Here is a 20,929-nt window from a genome sequence, read left to right as displayed (position 1 = left end):
AATATGAGACGTTCACCCAGTTGTAAAGACCCCACGAAACACTCAGTTTGGAAGGCTGCGTCCTCTGGAGGTCGCATTTCTCTGCCGCATACGTCATTGAGGTTGTCTCATTTCAGAAAAGCCAGTAGGACACTTCGAATGCAGCCTTCGAATGCGACCTTCTTTCGCGGGAATTCGGAGGATGCATGAGGTGTATCCTTTGTGGGCGCTCACAACCCACAATTCTTTGCTTCAACAGAAATGTCTAAAAAATGTGCCCATAAATATGATGTTCAAACAATTCCCAAGTTGAAGTCAAGTCAACTCATGTCAAGTGGTTTTTATTGTCGTTTCAACCATATACAGTTAGTACAGTACACAGCAAAACGAGACAACGTTCCTCCAGGACCATGGTGCTACATAAAAACAACAAAGGACCAACACAGGACCACATGAGACAACACAATGAAATAAAATACCTATATAAACTACCTATATATACCTATATAAAGTGCACGTGCAAACCTGTGCAAAAAGTACAGGACAGTACAACAAATTACTGACAATGAACAGGACAATAGACAGTGCAGCGCCGACCAGTACTCAGTAGTGCAAAAAGATAACAGTTTCTAAAAATGTAAACATAACATACTATGAGATCGTGTTCTATGCACATAGCAGTTATTGAGGTAGCAGACAGTTATAAAGTGACAGTTATTAAAGTGCAACTCAGGACACGTGTGTGTCAGTCCAGTCTCTGAGTATTGAGAAGTCTGATGGCTTGGGGGAAGAAGCTGTTACACAGTCTGGCCGTGAGGGCCCGAATGCTTCGGTACCTCTTGCCAGACGGGAGGAGGGTAAAGAGTTTGTGTGAGGGGTGTGTGGGGTCGTCCACAATGCTGGTTGCTTTGCGGATACAGTGTTTTTTGTAAATGTCTTTGATGGAGGGAAGAGAGACCCCGATGATCTTCTCAGCTGTCCTCACTATCCTCTGCAGGGCTTTGCGGTCCGAAACGGTGCAAGTCCCAAACCAGGCAGTGATGCAGCTGCTCAGGATGCTCTCAATAGTCCCTCTATAGAATGTAGTGAGGATGGGGGTGGGAGATGTGCTTTCCTCAGCCTTCGAAGAAAGTAGAGACGCTGCTGGGCTTTCTTGGTGATAGAGTTGGTGTTGAGGGACCAGGTGAGGTTCTCCGCCAGGTGAACACCAAGGAATTTGGTGCTCTTGACGATCTCCACAGAGGAGCCGTCGATGTTCAGCGGAGTGTGTTCACCTTGTGCTCTCCTAAAGTCAACAACCATCTCTTTTGTTTTGTCGACATTCAGGGACAGGTTGTTGGCTCTACACCAGTTCGTCAGCCGCTGCACCTCCTCTCTGTATGCTGACTCGTTGTTCTTGCTGATGAGACCCACCACGGTCGTGTCATCGGCGAACTTGATGATGTGATTCGAGCTGTGCATTGCTGCACAGTCGTGAGTCAGCAGAGTGAACAGCAGTGGACTGAGCACACAGCCCTGGGGGCCCCAGTGCTCAGTGTGGTGGTGGTGGAGATGCTGTTCCCGATCCGGACTGACTGAGGTCTCCCAGTCAGGAAGTCCAGGATCCAGTTGCAGAGGGAGGTGTCCAGGCCCAGCAGGTTCAGCTTTCCAATCAGGTGCTGGGGAATGATTGTGTTGAATGCTGAGCTGAAGTCTATGAACAGCATTCGAACGTATGAGTCCTTATTGTCTAGGTGGGTGAGGGCCAGATGGAGGGTTGTGGTGATGGCATCGTCCGTTGAACGGTTTGAACAATACGCAAACTGCAGTGGGTCTAGAGTGGGGGGCAGCTGGGTCTTAATCTGCCTCATGACGAGCCTCTCAAAGCACTTCATGATGATGGGTGTAAGTGCGACGGGACGGTAGTCGTTGAGGCAGGACACTGTAGATGGGTGCAGAGTATTTACTATGTACGATTATATCAATATATATCATTAAAATAAAATATTAGACTAAAAGTACACCTGTAAAATATGGCGTGTTGTCATAGCAACCGTGATATGTTCCGTTTGTCCTTCAAAGGCCATCTCGTTTAAATGAGATGTGTTTAAAGGAGGACGCTCGGTATACTGCAGCCTTCAAAGGACGTGTCCTACCTAGCATGCAACCTTCCAGACGAGACACAGCCACGATTTTCTTTTCTACATTGATGTATTTCCTGTTGAGTTGAGAAGTGTTCATCCCCTTTTTTTTAAATAGCCAATATCCTTTTATTTACATCACATCCATGAACCATGATTGGCTAATGCTTGCTAATGCTAGTCAGATGTAGGTATTATTAGCCTGAGGGAAATTCTCTTTCCCTCAAGGTACATTTTCCCAGAAGAGAAAGACTGTAAATTTAATATGTGCATATCTGCTAAAAGATAATTTTGTCAATTTAGGAGTACACTAGCATACCGATGACCTCAAAGCTAACAGACATGGACTAAAAGCCACAAAACTCCAACTTGATATCATGGGGCCTTTTAATCAGAACCAATCTGCTTTCTCTTAATCAGGGTTTGGTACTTTACAAAGGACCACTAGTCAGTGTAGCACTCTGAGGTACCAGCGAGGGATATTCTCCTTGGGCTCCATGGCAACGCACTCTGACACCTATCGCCCTGGCCACTACCGTCAAGCTGAGTCAAACTACAGCAGACACGCAGCTGCCGTTGACAACGCTGTCACAAGAACTCCATCCATTGATAGCGTTCACAAAGATCCAAGGTGATTACGAGTGTTTCGATTGGCTGTGTACTCTGAAGTCATTGCCGTTTCAAATATTGAGACTGTGCTTGAAACACATGAAAATGGATCTTTATTTTCACTGTTTGTATATATGTCTCTTTATAATGTAATCATATTTCTAGGTATTTATTTTGCCGACAGAACAAGTCTTGAAAACATTAAATAAAACCAGATCAGTCGAGTGCTCATTCACATTTGCAGTTTATTTTTAACGAGAAATGTGATTGAAAATAATAAAAGCTGGACTGACTCCACATGTTTAGTTGTTTGTCCTCATGCTAACATGTAAACACTAATGTTTATGAGTGAAAAGAAAGATTGGAATATTTATTCAAATCTGCCAACTTTAGTTTGTCAAATGTGAGAGGCTTCTCATTTATTTGTGTGTTTGCCATCTGTATTCTGTACGCATGTGGGGGGGCTAGAGAGTTTGCCTGGAGAGACCCCGAGCTGCCAGAGGTGATTCGGATGCTGCAGCATCATTTCCCTTCTGTCCAAGCCAATGCTGCAGCGTACATACAGCATCTGTGCTACGGAGACAACCGCATAAAGGCAGAGGTATGATTATACGCATACACTTACCTCCCTATGTAAATTGCCACTTTCTATTTACTTTTGTTGTTCTCAAGTACTCTTAACCCTAACCCTAGTCCTAACCCTAAAATACAACTTTGAAAATGTTTAGAATTGAATAAATGCATTATTTAGCTACTTTATGAATCGTTTTTGCTTTAGTGGATGTTTTTTCTCAGATTTAGCTAACTTCTGCTGAAAATGCCGCTGTAATGGGGCTGTTCACACAGGACATGTTAACTTTCCTATAAGGGATAGTTCACCCAAAAAAATTCTGAAAATTCTCTCATCATTTACTTACCCTCATGCCGTGACTTTCTTTCTTCTACAGAATAGAAATTAAGATGTTTAGAAGAATATCTCAGCTCTGTAGGTCCTCACAATGCAAGTGAATGGTGATCAGAACATTGTAGCTCCAAAAATAACATAAAGTAAAAAAAAAAGTAATCCATTTGACTCCAGTGTTTAAATCCATATATTCAGAAGCTACATAATAGGTGTGGGTGAGAAACAGAACAATATTTAAGTCCTTTTTTTACTCTAAATCTTCACTTTAACTTTCACTTTCAGATAAACAGGTACATGTGACTTTCAGATGTAAAAGTAAAAGTGGAGATTTAGAGCGTTGTGATAGGGGTGGGTGAGAAACAGAAAATTAAATCAAAATTTAAGTCCCTTTTTTACTCTAAATCTCCACTTTTAGTTCTGAAAGTGAATTTCACATCTGAAAGTGAAAGTTAAAGTGAAGATTTAGAGTAAAAAAAGGACTTAAATATTGTTCAGTTTCTCCACCACACCTATCATAACTCTTCTGAAGACATGGATTTAAACCACTGGAGTCAAATGGATTACTTTTATTTTTACTTTGAAGCTTAAAAGGTCTGATCACCATTTACTTGCATTATATGGACCTACAGAGCTGAGATATTCTTCTAAAAATCTTCATTTGCGTTCTGCTGAAGGTAGTCATACACATCTGGGATGGCATGTGGGAATGAATGTAAATGATAGGAAGAATTTTCATTTTCACCACTATGTCCATTACATTAATTTGGTTGACCATGGTTGCTGGTTAAGCTAGTTAAGCAGCCAGCTGGGGACACTGGCACACCCGCATTCAAAACACAACATATGATGGTGACCATTCTTGTTGGTCTTCTTAGTAGGATCTTTGGACAGTTTTTTAACAATTTTGTCCCTTTAAAGTATAAAAGTATAACTGTGCCAAAGTCTTGAACACACATCAAGAGCTACAAATATACAGTTCTCACACCTCCACAGGTGTGCCGGCTGGGGGGGATCCGGCACCTGGTTGATCTGCTCGACCACAAAACCCTGGAGGTTCAGCGAAATGCCTGCGGAGCTCTGAGGAACCTGGTGTTTGGAAAAGCCACTGATGATAATAAAGTGTGTGTGAGGAACGCCGGTGGAATCCCAGCCTTGGTTCGTCTGTTGAGAAAGACTCCAGACGCAGAAGTGCGAGAGCTCGTAACCGGTGAGTGGGTGTGTGAGGTTACATGACTGACTAAAATGAGTCTTTTTCCTCTCTGAGTCTCTCGTCCTCTCTATCTCGCTCTTTCTTAAAGGAATATTCACCCAAAAATTGAAATTCTGTCAGAATTGACCCTCTTGTCGTTCCAAACCAGCATGACTTTCATATGTTCTACACAAAAGGATACATTTTTTATTCATATCTCAGTCCTTCCTTTCAAAAGTGTCAGTGGATAGTTATTTACTTCACTTTTTTTCTGTAGAGGGACAAAGCATTTAATTAAAAGCTGAGCTGAAATCTACTCGTATTACATGGCTATCTTGAATAGTTGATTCTGATTGGTTAATGGCGCCATCTAGAGGTCTGATATTTCACAGTAACAACTGCACATCCACATATCAGACCACTCATCGGATATGGCAATCCATCGTTCCTGCTTCTCGGATGCTTCCTGCTTCTTCATGCGCGTTTATTCATTTATTTGGCAAGTGGTCTTGTAATAAACTGAAAATGAGCGGTGAGCCGTGTTGATAATATCGCATAATAAACCCCTTCAGGGCGATACAAGATCTCCCTATCAGGGTTTATTTTGCGATAGCAACTGACTGACTGTACGTTATCCCTTACAAATAAATGTGCATGCACGTTCTCTCCAAGCTAAGTAACATCCTAAGTATATGTGAAATGATCAAGTGTCTATTCATTTACTCTAGTTAAAGGCATAGATCACTCCAAAATTTAAAATCTGTCATCATTTTCTCACACTCATGTCATTAAAACAAATTCACGGCAAAAAGAATTTGTTCTCTACTACCTCTATATTGTGATGTCATACTGTGATATGCATTTGCATCTGACCACCTCCACAACACATCAACGCCTACTTCACCTTATCACTTCCATAGCCCCGCCCAGTAGCGGTGAGCAGTGAGATGGCAGTGAGAGAGCAGGTCAGTCAAGAGCAGAGAGCCAATCAGAACAGTGGGCGTTTACTGTCAAGTCTTAAAGGAGAAGCAGCACCAAAACCGAGTGTTTCTGACAGTGGGTCAGAATGAGGGTGGAAAAGGATCATGTTTTTAGAATATATGACTAATACTATAAGTGAACATCAGGGAACATATTAAAATAATAATGTTCTGACCCCTTTAAGAAACCTTACAATAGCTTTGTGTGAATAATATACAAACATTTCCATCACGATTTGTTGCAAATGTGTCTCTCCGCTGTAGCACTCAAATCTCATACACGCTTGCGCACGTCATAACATCCAATGCCATTGGTTTTCGCTTGTCTTGTGACATTCTGAATAACAGCTTTTTTTGTGTTCCATGCAAGAATAAAAAAATCATAAGGTTTTCGAACAGCATGAGAGTGCACAAATAATGACAGAATTTTCATTAACGGGTGAACATTTCCTTTAATTCTTACTAATGCATGGTATATGGCATTTGCCGACAGTACTAAACATTTTTGTTGTCCCGTCTGGGCAGGTGTGCTGTGGAACCTGTCGTCATGTGATTCTGTGAAGATGACGATCGCTAGGGACGCTCTCAGTCCACTCACCAACACAGTGATCATCCCTCACTCCGGTTGGGGTGCGGCCCCCCAGCGAGAGGACCAGAAACTCAAACTGCACTCATCTTTGGTGCTAAGGAATACCACCGGATGCCTCAGGTACAGCCAACACACAAGTCTGACCTGCTCTTGCATGTACACACATTTGTATCCTACACCATCACCGAAGGGACCCGCAGTAGAAGCACATTCATTTATACTCTTAATCCTAAGGGATAGTTACTGTTTACCTGCCCAAGTGAGAAGGACTGTTTTTACCACATATCTGATGATCACCATTGTATTGCTGACCACATGATGATGATGATGATGTGTGTTTGTGTCAGGAACCTGAGCTCAGCAGGAGAAGAGGCGAGAAGGCAAATGCGTTGCTGTGAAGGGCTCATTGATTCTCTCCTCTATATCATCAAAACCTGTGTAAACACTTCCGATTATGACAGCAAGGTGAGAGGGATGCCTCTGATTGCATACAGATTATATCAGCACTGGCAAAATTCCGATTTTGCTTCATTTCAATTGGTGAGTTTGAATTCGAATGTAATTGAACGCCCCTAGAATGTTTAATTGGATTGACAGGAAGAGGAAATTACTGAAACGCAATTCGAAAACATTCAGTACAGTCACAAACATTCATTTTGACTAATGATATGTAGAGCACATATTTTTCTATTTTAAAATGAATACTGACATCAACATTTGGTTTAAATGAGAGCATTCTGGGAAATGAAGTCACGCCTTTCTTTAAAGGAATATTTCAATACAAGTTAAGCTCAATCGACAGCATTTGTGGCATATTGTTGATGACCACAAAAATGAATTTCATCCCGTCCCTCCTTTTCTTTAAAAAAGCTAAATCTGGGTTACGGTGAGGCACTTACAATGGAAGTCAATGGGGCCAATTATTTAAGTTCTAATTTTAAGCTTATAATTTTATAAAATCACTTTCATTATTCATCTGTTAAAACTCATGTATTATTTAAGCTGTAAAATGTTGTTTTTTACTGTCATTTTGGGGTTTAGGGTTTGTTGACATCACATCGTCACGGTAACAAAGTTATACAATCGTATATACTTCATACAGAGAACCTTAGTAATTGATTTCACCACACTAAAATCATGTTTACATGCATATTGTTTACAGCTTGTTGCTATACTTTTGAAACGGTGAGTATTTTAAGGGAAAAAAATTGGCTCCCATTCATTTCCATTGTAGGTGCCTCACTGGGACCACGATTTTAGCTTTTTTATTTTAATCAAAGTATTTTTATTATTATTTTATACTATACAAATAATACAAAAACAAAGAAGAAAAAAACAATATTGCTCCAACAGAGCACAGCACTATTACTGAACATTATCTTATACAATCATTTTTTTGTGTGTGTGAACAAGCTCAGAATTTATTGGTCCGCCAGCAACGTCGTCATCTTTCATTTCTAAATTAAATACAATTTAATGAGAGAGAGAGAGAGAGAGAGAGAGAGAGAGAGAGAGATAGAGAGAGACAGAGAGAGAGATATAGAGAGAGACAGAGAGAGAGAGAGAGAGACAGAGAGAGAGACAGAGAGAGAGAGAGAGAGAGAGAGAGAGAGAGAGAGAGAGAGTGTAAGAGCGATAAAATACAAATTTAAACGTATAACTTTGGCCTCACAGGGCCAAATAAATTATTTAAACAAGGAGGAAAACAACAACAGCAAAAATAAATACATAAATACAAAACTTAAGTAATAGATACAGTATTTCAGTTGAGTCAGTTTTCTGTATGTATGTCAATACCGGCTGCCAAATATCGAACAATCTTTGACTACAACCTTTTGTGGAGTAACAAGTCTTCTCTAATGTGAGATGATATACGATCTCCGACCCAGTGGATAAAAGTTGGTGGAATCTGTCCTTCCATTTAAGCAATATAAGATGTCTAACTAAGAGAGTTAAAAAAGCAATAATATTTTTCATTTTGTTGTCTAGGTTCAACCTAATTCTGATGAGGTTGAACCAAATATCGCTGGAATAGGGGAATGATTTATGGATACTCGCAGGGCTCCAGAAAGGAAATTAAATATTAATAGCCAGAAATGAACTATCTTTAAACATGACCCAAACATATGTGAATGAGTCACTATTTCAGTTCTACACCTATCACACAAGGGATCTAAATGTGGTGAAAAATTGACCAACTTTGCTTTTGTCCAATGTACAGTATACGATGAACTACTCTAAATGGGATAACTGTTATTGAGGTTGAGTGAATCTTATTTATAATATCTTGCCACATTTCCTCTGATAACTGTACGTTAAGCTCAATATTGGAAGTTAGGAAGGGACGTTCATAGGAACGATGTCAATTCCAATTCTCAGTTCTAAAAGGTACACAACTTTAGCTTAGATCTGAATGACCTGAACTGTTCTGATGTAGAACAATGTGTGCATTGCTTATTTGACTAATTGTCAGAGCGTACATGTGACAAAATCTGCAGGCTGGCAGAGCCCCTCATTGCTTGAAAAGGCTTTACATGTTCTCTGTGCCACTCCTTGAAGGGTCAACAGAGTATCGAGTGCCCCTAGTGGTGGTTTGCATCAATGTGCAGCTTTGTTACTTTGGTCTTTGCATGCCATCTGCTGGAACAGGAGGAACTAATATTCAATGGCACTGGAAAAGACAAGCATCACTATTAATATTGCTCATGCTTTTGGTTAAGGACCTAAACAAGCCCTAACCCTAATTTTTTAAACTTGTCATGTTACATGTTCTGCACTGTTTGTGATATGGACATGAAGGATTCCTCGAATCATGTAGTTGTTGAGTGTGGTGCGCTACTATTTTTCAAAGTGATCAAATTATTATTTTTGCCTAGCAGATGATAACATTTTAGGGATCAGAATGTCATACAGACTTGAAAGTTTTAGTTTTTTTACTTGGGCCATTAAGCAACCACCAAGAACACCCTAGCAACCACATAGCAACCACCCAGAATACTCCAATAACTGCATAGCAGCATGCTGAAAACCACACAGAACACCTTAGTAACCATAGCAACTCTTCACTCTTCTTAGTGCATGTCCCTTCCTAATCTATGTCACTTCCTGTCTTATCAGATTGTGGAAAACTGTGTGTGCACTTTGAGGAACCTGTCATACCGTCTGGAGCTGGAGATGCCTCCCTCTCGATTGATGGGAGCCCAGGACCTGGACAAGCTCTTGGGGTCGGACACCTCCAGTAAGCAGGCCGACTACAGCTGCTGGGGCCTCAGGAAGAAGAAGAAAAAGAGGTCCTGGCAGGATCAGCAGGTGATCATTTACTACTACATCAACTGACTGATCTGGGTTTCCCATGCTCACATCTGTCACTTTGGGATTCCCTTCAACTTACGAATATAGTCAAATAATTTGGGGTTGTTTGAGAGGAAAGTTCATTTGCACATTTTGCACGAGCTAACAGATGTTTCAGATGTGTCAGGGTGTGTTCACACTTGGCAGGTTTGGTTAGATTAAAATGAACTCTGGAGCGATTGCTCTGTTAGTGCGGTTCATTTGAACAAGTGTGAACGCTGCCATCCGAACCTTGGTGCGCACCAAACAAGCGGACCGAGACCTTCTGAATAGTGGGACTCGGTCCACTTCCAAACGAACTCTGGTGCGGACCAAAAACAGGAAGTAATGTGCCTAATACTGACCTCGAGCATACCTGGTTCTTCTCATCATAGGAGCTATGTTGCCCATTACAGTTCAGTACAGGCGTCGGAACCGCCGTCAGCCGTCCTTGCAGCATATCTTCATTTGTGTGTACAACGGAGGAATTCCTGCCGCTGTTTTGACTCCTTTACACATTTTATTAACTCTTTGTTTGTTCTCAGCTGGTAAAAATATCACCATTTATACATATATACATCCAACGAGCGCATTTCGCCCAGCAGCCAGAATTGTTTTGGATGATCGCCAATTTCCTTCAAACAATATACGTTATAAAAACTGTCCAATCAGGTCGTGACTTTGCCCTGATGCCTTTGGTTTTGTATCGATAGGTTCGGTGTTAAAAATGCCAGTGTGAACGCTAAACGAACCAGGACTAAATGTATCATTTTCTTTTTTGGTCCGGACCAAGACAACCGAACTAATGTGAACGCACCCTCGGTGTTATGTTTTTACAGGATTTCGGCCAGTTGACAGGAACATTCAACAGGGTTGACGCTATCTTGAAAAACCTGGAAATGTCAGTGGATTTTATAATTGAGATTTTCAGGCGTGGAAAAGTTACGAAAGTTGATTACATAAAAAAAAATTTAACGTTATTGAAAAGTTATGGAAATTTCTGAAGTGAATATACATTTCTGTAGTTATGGTATGTTATGTAGTTTGGTCTTACATGCTTTATCCAGAAATCATGAACATGGAAACATTCATTGGAAAAAACATCTTCATATTCACACAATATTTTATTTTTATTTCTGTTTCCCACTCAAAAAAGGTGAACGTACCCCAAAAATACTTCACACCATCATTCTGGAATTTAAGAGGCAATAAATTACATACAAACACTTGTACTTTCTTATTAAATTACAGTTGTAATTCAGTTATAATGCAGGATAAAGAGTCCTAATATTTAGTTTGTTTGTTTTAAACACGTTACACATTATGCCAGGGTTATAATCATATGTGTACGATGAATTTGTCCATTTTTGGTATCGAAAAATAGACAGAGCATTGTAAAATAATGATGCAATTGAGTCGTGTCATAGTGTTAAAGTTCATAATATATGTATGTGCATTGTAGAACCCAGGAAAAGTTCATTTTATGCCTTTGGAGAGATGATAAAAACATCAGTTTCACTTCTTTCTACAGGAACTGAGTTCAAAGCTTAAACCTATATATCACATGATTCTGTGGGCGAACTTGTGTAATCCTATGTTGCAGTGGGATGGAGTGGGGCCCATTCCAGGTTTTTCTGGAAGTCCAAAGGGGGCAGAGATGTTGTGGCACCCATCTGTGGTAAAGCCGTACCTCACCCTTCTGGCAGAGAGCTCCAACCCGGCCACACTGGAAGGTGCGGCCGGGTCTCTGCAGAATCTTTCTGCTGGAACCTGGAGGGTAGGCATCTTGTGGTCACTATACCATAAACACAATTATACATCACAGTGCTCAGAATAGATCTGAATTATACGAATGCATAATTGGCTTGTGAATAAAGAGTATGGCCTGCACACACACACCCTATCTTGCTCAATGTGGCTTCAACGTTCTAATGCGTACATATAACCTTTTTTCTCTTAGATGCTGGAGTGAAGAACTATGTATAAATAAAATAAAAATGCAGTCATATTTTATAACTTATCTGACAACTTCTCTATTTTTCTTTCTTCTATTTCTGTCTCTCTCACCGGTCAGTTTGCGGCCTACATCCGCGCTGCCGTACGTAAAGAAAAGGGTTTGCCCATTCTGGTGGAACTGCTAAGAATGGATAATGACAGGGTGGTCTGCTCGGTGGCCACTGCTCTGAGAAATATGGCTCTTGACGCCAGAAACAAGGAGCTCATTGGTCAGTCACTCAATCTTTTTGCGATCAACATTCAAACAGTTCGTTTTATGTATAGTTGTCATTAAAAAGTGCCTTGCATCTTTCAAACAAAAGTTTGCTGAAGTTGGGTCCTTTAACGGTTTTAAAGGAAAGTATGCCATGCGGGACCTAGTGACCCGTCTCCCTGGCAATGGGCCGTCATTGCTGTCAGATGAGACTGTGGCAGCGGTCTGCTGTGCGCTGCATGAGGTCACCAGCTGGAACATGGAGAACGCCCGTGCACTCGCCCAGACGGGCGGCATCGACAAACTGGTCACAATCAGTCGAGGACGTGGAGAGAGGTACAAACCTCTTTTCATGGGCTGTTGGAAGTGTGGAGTTGAACACTGCATGTCTAGTGGCTTTAAAGAAGCTACACTGTTTTATAACATTAAATGTATTGCTGTAAATGTACAGTAAGCGTAATATACACTACATGGCCAAAAGTATGTGGTCAAGCGAACGCGGATGAACAACGGTTCTCCCGATGGCCAGTCCACCCCTGATCGGCCCCAAAGTGCGTTGGCCCACCGGGAAAATATCTGGCATGCCAGATTACCAGTCCAGCCCTGCCTCTCCCATTCAGGCACAAAAGCATCAGTGAGGTCAGGCACTGATGTTGGTCGATAGGGGCTGGTTTGCAATCAGTGTTTCAATTCATCCCAAAGGAGTTTAGTGGGGTTCAGGTCTGGACTTTGTGTCAAGTTCTTCCACAACATACTCAATAAACCATTTTGTATGGACCTCAGTTTGTGCACAGGGTCATTGTCAAGCTGGAACAGAAAAGGTTTGGCCATTCTAATATAAATGTTTGGCTAAAGAGATAGCTTAGCTGCATGCTTGACTTCATGCCACTGCGAGTAATGAGAATTACCCAAATACATACTTTTGGCCATGTAGTGTGATTGAAATGTATATAGAGCCTAGATGTTAACTAAGCCCTTGCCCGTACTTGCAGAGTGTTTGAGTTCTGTTTTTTCTGTTGTAGGTATTCCATGAAAGTGGTGAAGGCAGCAGCTCAGGTGCTAAACACTCTGTGGCAGTACAGAGACCTGCGCACCTTCTATAAAAAGGTACATACTCTCAACCATTGTTGTCTGTGGTTAGGAACACTGATGTTCTCATGAGACCTCAGGACAATGTGTTCTGTGGTTCTTCAGGACGGATGGAACCAGAATCACTTCATCACTCCAGTGTCAACTCTTGAACGAGACCGATACCGGTCGCAACCCACCCTGCCAACCAGCAACGTACAGATGTCACCTGTCATCCAGTCAGGTGGGCCATTATAACCACAAGAAACATTCCCCAAAGGCTGTTGTTTCCTTTAGTTTTTGTTGTTGTTCTTTGGTTTGTTTAATCATCGGTATTTTCTTAGTTGATGTTTGACATTTTTCACACTTAGGAGGTAGCGCCACCTCTTCACCTGCCATGTTGGGAATAAGAGGTCACCGTTTAAATCAGCGGAGGACCCAGTCATCTATGCAACTTCATAATTATTATGGAGACGCCAACAGAAACGCAAGTCAATTTACAGGTGAGCTTTCTTGAATTCCTCAGTCACATACATAAGTAAAACATTTATTAATAAATAATGCAACAAAAATAAACACTTCTTGCATAAAATGCCCAAAATTATATAATCACAATAAAATAAAATAAAAAACGAATTAATGCGGAGCGCATCTTTTGGCTTTCATAATGTTCTTTTACATGCTTCATTTTGAGGTAAAACATGCCTATACGTTTAACAGCACTTCCAGCTTTGGCCACTGGGGACAGGGGTTTGAATTTCGGTAATCACAGAACGATTTGAACAGCAGAACTTTCAACCTATTGTTGTTAAAAAAATCACTTGGGAAACATCTGTTATAATTTGTATTCCTTTACCGTGGAATGGACAAGCTGTCGCATTTGAATGGTGACATTTTTCTGATTTATATTTTGCTGCAAAAAGTTTTATTTTGTCAGAATACATTTGCAATTTTTGACGACTTTCAATTTTGCCCACATAATGATGTAGTTACAGCATCTACCAGGAAGGGCTAAATCTACAGTAACTGCAGAAGGGTCACCTCACATAATGTTTGGTACCAGGATGTGAACTTAAATCAAATTATTAGATAGTTTGGAAGTTTACTAATTTACCAAATGCGAAAAAATTGCTTGTCATCATGTGGTTGGTAACTTAAAGATGAAGTATGTAATTCCTGCGACATTAGCGATCACCAAACAGAACTGAAAAAATACTATTTATTTTCAAAACAGCTTTCTGGGAGATAGTCCCGCCCCAACTCAAGCCATTGGTTGAGTTACGTTTGGGCGGGTCTAAGCGGGTTGGTCAAAACAAACAGAGTGCCACAGAGACTGTGCTGTCTAAATACAGAGGCTTAATTATTGTTGTCTTTGTATACTAAGCTTGGATAAGAGTTAGTATTTTAACACATAAATGGTTACATCAGCTTTAAATAAGTTCTGGACTCTAGTTACAACTATTCCTTGTGTGTACACCAAGTATTAGTAACTAAGTACTGTATATGATGGTCAGACATTTTAATAGAACTTGTTTTATGTGTTATAATTTCTCTGTGTTTAGGGTCTGAAAATCAGTCAGCTTATTTCATCAGTTCTTATCCTTCACCTTCAGCAGAGGAGTCCCGCAGGTCACAGGTGAGTTTAATAATGTTGTGACTGTGCTTCAGAGCCACAGTATAAGGTGAAATCAACCTACAAATGACTTACAGTTCAAGAAAGAATTTTAACATCTGGAAAATGACACACCAGCTTTATATGCCTTGCAGTGCCATGTCATTTTGTTCGATTTTCTTGTTTTTTATTTTATTTGTTGAATTATACGTTGTTTTAATAAGGACTGAAGGGGTTTATTTTGCAATAACAACCGGCTGACTGTACATTATCCTGCTTATTACACGGCTACTAAATAAATAAATACATTGACATGGAATTTTGATTTGCATTGAAATTATGTAATTATGTGAGGAGAAAGAAATCACTGAACAGCTGAAATCAACCTCTGGATTCCATCGGAGTTCTGTTGGTGTTTATTTTGTAATTAATGACTCATAATCCAGTTCATTAAAAGACTACTTGCCAAATAAATAAATGCACATGAAACATTGATTTGACTATTCATTATTTTATTAGCTTGTATAGATCGCACAGTGATCCGAGAACTATTAAAGATGGCTTACAATAACTGGATGAGTGGTGTGATATGTGGACGTGCGGTTGTTACAGAGAAAAATCAGACCGCTAGATGGCGCCATTGACTGATTAAAAATGTTGTATTCCAGAGAGACCTAATAAATGAAGGTAACATGAAAAGCCTAGTTTCCATCAACTTTTCACTCTATTTGTTATCGACAAAGTGAAAATGCGTAAAAAATGCATACGTTTTGGTTTATCGCTAAAGAAATCTGCCCTTAAGCCGTTTCCATACGGAAAAATTGCATGCACATGGCCTAAATCAGTAGATTATTGTTAATGTGTCTAGAAGAATGCCTAAAATAACACATAGTAAAACTTGTTGACAGTTATTTGTTGTTAAAGTTATTATTTACATGTTAATCAGGCACACAAAAAGCAGCCGTTTTGCAGAATGACCCCTGTCTCCTCTTTCAGCATGGCCGGCTCTACTACCCAGAGGAGACGAATCAAAGCAGCTATGACTCTTATGGAATGTACCTGTCATCTCCGATGGGCTACGAGGATCTGTTTCCCGATGAGCCCGTTTGTTATCCCGTGGTGAGCGAGAGACAGGTGCTCAAACCCAATACCAACTACGTGGACTTTTACTCCACCACACGCAGGCCTTCATACAGAACTCAGACCTACCCAGCCTCACCGGACTCCTGGGTGTAGGCGTGTATGTGTGTGCGTATACAGTATATGTTCATGTCATTTGTAGCCATAGATAGAATATTGCAAGGAGATGTCACACCATGACAAATATATAAGTCAGAGGAATCCAAGATTATTCCTTTACCGTGGAATGGACAAGCTGTCGCATTTGAATGGTGACTGCATTTTCATTTGCGGGATTTATTGTGTTTTTTGTGTGTATGTGTGGTTGTGTGTGAGCAAGCTGATGTAGTTATAGCAACTGATTCATTTTCCAACCTGGTCTCATAGTGAAAATGTGACTCTATATACAATTTGCAAAACTTGTTATACGTGTCTCCAGGTGAAATTCCCTGCAGTTTCCAGGAGAGCTGAACACTAGAGGCGCTACAACAACTGTGTGTTTTATTCCCTTTAACTCAAATCACGACTTGAATGGCTTATTATGACTTTATAAATACTTTTTTCTCTATTACTCAGACCCTGCTATGTTATGATACTGACACTCTTTTACTCTAATGCATCTTTTGAAAAACTATACATTTTAATGCTTGTTACAGACCCACCTACATATATGCACTTATTTCAATGTGATAGCTCACCTCATAGAGCGTCGGACTTTGGACTCGGAGGGCCGCAGTTCAACACCAGTCGAAAACACAAGCAGAAACGTGAGACGACAGAGTCATAGAAGCCCTTTAAATCATGAAATGATGTGGTTGGTTCAGAAAATGTGCTTTTAATTTTCATTGGTTAGGTTTCATAGGCGTTGTTGGGTAAGGACGTCTTTTTAACGTCTCATTCATATTTTAAAACACTATTGGTTAGGTTTGCGTCAATTTCTGGTTAGGGAGGTACAATTTAAATCATTAAAACATCCATCTATAATTCACCTTAAAACCTCGTCTGAATACGACACCATTTTACTCGCTTTTAGCGCCCCCAGCTGGACGTTTCAGTGGAATTCTGAAGCCAAATGTGTTATACAGCACATCAATTTTGAATTGCACAAATCTTGTCATGGTCATCTACATTTCATGAGATCAGGCTGTCATTTTCAATTAGGGAGTTTAAATTGTGCGAGCGCGCATGTGTGTGTGTGTGTGTGTGTATGATGACAGATTTATGTGCACCATTGAACTACTTGAATTAGTTTGACCCGGGATTGAATGTGAGCCAAAGACTTTTCAATCACTGCTATTTTTTTATCCCCTTTTCTCCCCAATTTGAATGCCCAATTCCCACTACTTAGTAGGTCCTTGGGGTGGCGCTGTTACTCACCTCAATCCGGGTGGTGGAGGACAAGTCTCAGTTGCCTCCGCTTCTGAGACCGTCAATCCGCACATCTTATCACGTGGCTCGTTGTGCATGACACTGTGGAGACTCACAACATGTGGAGGCTCATGCTACTCTCCGTGATCCACACACAACTCACCACACGCCCCATTGAGAGCGAGAACCCCTAATCGTGATCACGAGGAGGTTACCCCATGTGACTCTACCCTCCCTAGCAACCGGGCCAATTTGGTTGCTTAGGAGACCTGGCTGGAGTCACTCAGCAGGCCCTGGATTCGCGACTCCAGGGCTGGTAGTCAGCGTCAATACTCGCTGAGCTACCCAGGCCCCAGTCACTGATATTTTTAAACAGTGAAGTGTTTATTGAGAACTTGAACCATGTTTTTATGTTTGTTTGTTTTTATGGCACGTTCATTCAAATGTCACCTCAATTCATGAGCCAAATGAATAAGTGTTATGAAATTACATATTGCCCGAAAAGTCTAATTAAGATTTAATAGCTGTGTAAAACAAAACTAGATTGCATTGGAAAACAATATGTCCTTTTGTCTGGTCTAACTGCTGTAGCCTACTTAATATAAAGATAAATGTGTGTTCCATGGAGTCTAGTACATCTACGTCAGTTTATTGTACAGTACAACCGTAATCTGTGCTCCAATGCACAAAAACTGTGCCATGATAAATTGCTATGTAGTAGTGTGTATATGTAAGAGACCTTATGGAGACAAAAGTTATTACAAAACTATCAGAATATTTAAATGTAATAAAGATAACATTTGTTTTTTAATATGTGATGTTGGGTTATGTTGTTTGTTCCCTAGCATATAGAGCTACTATTCAACTTTATTTATAAGTTGTTCTGATGTCTAGTCTTTGGTGATAGTGGCAATGAAGAAATAGATACCAGTCTAGAGTGTTTTGGCAGCGCCCACAGCTGATAAGTTTAACTTCCATTTTAAAGGTTGTCTGTAAACTGTCTGTGTACTTTGGTACTCTGTTGGAGATAACTGTCATGTGATGGTACGCTACTCTTGGTCATAGCCGCAACCATGTCATAAAAGCCTGTAGAGAAGAACAGGACTCCTATAATGACCAACTAGGTGAGTGAAACAAGTCAATGCTTTTTAACCATTATGTGATTAGATAATTAGTCTTCAATATTAACTTATTTCATCTATTACATGTATGGCATGTATACAAAGTAAGATTAAGGTTTTGGATTTTTAAGTGTACCTGGGATTCATAAATGTACAGTATGACCTGCATAGTTTCACTTTAGAGGGAAACCAGTGAGTGTGTCTAATGTAGTCGCATATATTTATTCCTTCCTTTGTGCTTTCTTAAACCACTTCTGTTATCATTTATAATTATAATGTAATAATTTAGTCATGACATGTCCTAAACTGTCTGGTTTCAGTTAGCCGTTAGAAAGCTGTGAGCAAGAAGATACGTGAATGCGCTACAGAGAAAACAGAAAAACACCTGTCCTGGGAGGCTGCCAATACCCAGAGGAAAGCTGAACCGCCTCTCACAGAACCTTCCAGCCATCTCTAACAGGATATGAAACAGGACTATGATGTGTTAGAAATAAAACAGATGTACTATCAGGTGGGAAAAGGCGATTTAAAACAAATGCATAACTGTAAATGTTTTGGATGTAAATTTGAATTGGTCCCTGTGGATTCGCCGTTAAAATAGCAAGAACAGCAACCATTTAACAGGTGCGTTCATCCAAATAGCACAGTTACTCCTGGGATAATCCAGCAGGAGTGTGGCATGGGAGGCGTGGTCATGTGCCCCATGCCACAAGGAGCAAACTAGCTTAAAGGCAACCTTGTCACATAGAAAATGTGACTCTTTATACATTTTATATACAAATCTAGCCAAAAACATTCTCTAGTATTAAAACCCTCATGCCATCCCAGATGTGCATGACTTACTTTCTTCTGCTGATCACAAATATGATTTTTAGAAGGATATCTCAGCTCTGTAGGACCACTGAATGCAAGTGAATGGTGACCAAACATTTTAAGCTCCAAAAAGCACATAAAGGCAGCATAAAAGTAATCCATCTGGCTTAGCGGTTAAAGCTCTGGGTCACTGACCTGAAGCTCGGGGGTTCAAGCACCAGCACAGCCAAGATGCCACTGTTGGGCCCTTGACCCTATCTGCTCCAGGGGTGCCATATCATGGCTGACCATGCACTCTGACTCTGTGAAAACAAATACATTTACATTCACTGTATATATGCAAAAATGTATGTATAATGTGTGACCAATATAAAGGCTTCTTCTAATTAGTGTGGGTGAGAAACTGATCACTACTTAAGTTCTTTTGTACTATAAATCTCCACTTTCACTTTCACTCTCACATTTATCTTCAATCTTTGTTGTTGGCAATCTGCTTTCTTTATGCATATCACCATCTACTGGGCAGGGAGGAGAATTTATAGTAAAAAAGGACTTAAACATTCTCACCCACGTCTATCATATAGCTTATGAAGACATGGATTTGAACACTGGAGTTGTATGGATTACTTTTAAGCTGCTTTTGTGTGCTTTTTGGAGCTACAAAGGTCTGGTTACCATTCACTTGCATTGTATGGACCTACAGAGCTGAGATATTCTTAAAAAAAGAAGAAAGTAAGTCATACACATCTGGGATGGCATGAGTAAATGATGAGAGAATTTAGATTTTTGGGTGAACTGTCCCTTTAAAATCCAGCACAGCTGTTTTTATAGCTGTTTGACTGTATATTTTGTGGCTTATCTTCAACTGTTCACACTTGAGTCAAGTTCTTCCACCTTTAGGAATGCTTTAATTCAAACATATTGCTTGAAACTACGCCCCTGTGTTTAATGCACTCTTCTGTTCAAACAAATGAATTAGCACGCAACCTTTTGAGCAATTAAAGAAATAGTTGCGCATTGATGAGCGCAATGAGGGAAGCTCACACGGGGGCTTGTGTGATCACGCAAGAACTTACACTGTTTAGCACTGAAAACATTACTCATGAATGTGCAACAGATGTACTGTATATCATATGCCTTCAGAAGACTTGGAATAGTAGACACGAGTTGCATGGACACTGTAATAAGTGGTAACACAATAGTTTTCAGTTACAAAAGTCATTCTAGAAATTCATACTTCACAGTCACTCATGATTATTTAAACCACGAGAGAAAACGGGGCAGTGACTGAGATTAAGTGAGTAGTATTCAGCAGGTCATGTGATCCAAACATGGCTGCCTACATAAGAGGACCCTCTCCTTGTAGAATAAAACAGCTTTTAAATGGTTACTAATATGACTAGAGTCCTCATCTCATGTGATTGTTCATGATTTTATACATCTATTTCAAAATGACTGTTCATTTCTTTAGGAGTACATACAATAACGCCACAATAAAGAATACTTTATACTAAGTGTGCAAAGGTTTGGCAAGAGGCAACGCTGTTTAAAAAGATTTTTCAATCGTCTCCTTGTTTGAAGTACTTGAAGCATGCCCATGAAAGGGGATCTTTAGAGATGCACCTGCATAGTTTATTACTTACATGAAATAATTCTTATCTTGGAGACTTTGTGGCACTAAAAACAGGGCTGCTCTGACCTCATTGCCTTGTCATATTACTGTGATATTAATTAGTTTACACAATTCTGTTACTAAAACAAATCAAATAGAATACATGAGACAGTAAAATAATACTGCAAGACTAAGATCTTTAGTTTTCACAGTATGTGGTCATGAGTGAAAGACATAATTACAGAGATAAAATGATTAGTATGCGGCTGGTCATATGATCCTAATATGCCGTTGACCATCATGAGGC

The 20,929-nt window shown here is 40.2% G+C and overlaps 2 protein-coding genes across 5 annotated transcripts in view; both read left to right on the top strand.

Moving 5' to 3' along the window:
* Positions 1 to 17,846, top strand: part of LOC127654244 (plakophilin-4-like) — a 48,146-nt gene extending 30,300 nt beyond the window's left edge. For both annotated transcript variants that reach the window (XM_052141353.1, XM_052141352.1), the window contains exons 9-22: positions 2,520 to 2,730; positions 3,177 to 3,309; positions 4,606 to 4,819; positions 6,307 to 6,490; positions 6,718 to 6,835; positions 9,488 to 9,679; positions 11,304 to 11,477; positions 11,775 to 11,925; positions 12,053 to 12,245; positions 12,932 to 13,016; positions 13,104 to 13,221; positions 13,349 to 13,480; positions 14,540 to 14,613; positions 15,586 to 17,846. In XM_052141353.1, the coding sequence (XP_051997313.1) occupies positions 2,520 to 2,730; positions 3,177 to 3,309; positions 4,606 to 4,819; positions 6,307 to 6,490; positions 6,718 to 6,835; positions 9,488 to 9,679; positions 11,304 to 11,477; positions 11,775 to 11,925; positions 12,053 to 12,245; positions 12,932 to 13,016; positions 13,104 to 13,221; positions 13,349 to 13,480; positions 14,540 to 14,613; positions 15,586 to 15,825 (2,219 nt within the window). In that variant the 3' untranslated portion in view covers positions 15,826 to 17,846. The remainder of the gene's footprint in view (positions 1 to 2,519; positions 2,731 to 3,176; positions 3,310 to 4,605; positions 4,820 to 6,306; positions 6,491 to 6,717; positions 6,836 to 9,487; positions 9,680 to 11,303; positions 11,478 to 11,774; positions 11,926 to 12,052; positions 12,246 to 12,931; positions 13,017 to 13,103; positions 13,222 to 13,348; positions 13,481 to 14,539; positions 14,614 to 15,585) is intronic.
* A 300-nt stretch (positions 17,847 to 18,146) lies between these two features.
* Positions 18,147 to 20,929, top strand: part of LOC127654236 (protein TANC1-like) — a 113,080-nt gene continuing 110,297 nt past the window's right edge. For all 3 annotated transcript variants that reach the window (XM_052141332.1, XM_052141334.1, XM_052141331.1), the window contains exons 1-2: positions 18,147 to 18,200; positions 18,518 to 18,708. The gene's annotated coding sequence lies outside the window, so the exon portion shown is untranslated. The remainder of the gene's footprint in view (positions 18,201 to 18,517; positions 18,709 to 20,929) is intronic.

This window comes from Xyrauchen texanus, chromosome 13, assembly GCF_025860055.1.
Source record: "Xyrauchen texanus isolate HMW12.3.18 chromosome 13, RBS_HiC_50CHRs, whole genome shotgun sequence".
NCBI classification, from domain to species: domain Eukaryota; kingdom Metazoa; phylum Chordata; class Actinopteri; order Cypriniformes; family Catostomidae; genus Xyrauchen; species Xyrauchen texanus.
Note: the sequence above shows the minus strand (reverse complement) of the source record. Positions and strands in the feature narration are given on the sequence as shown.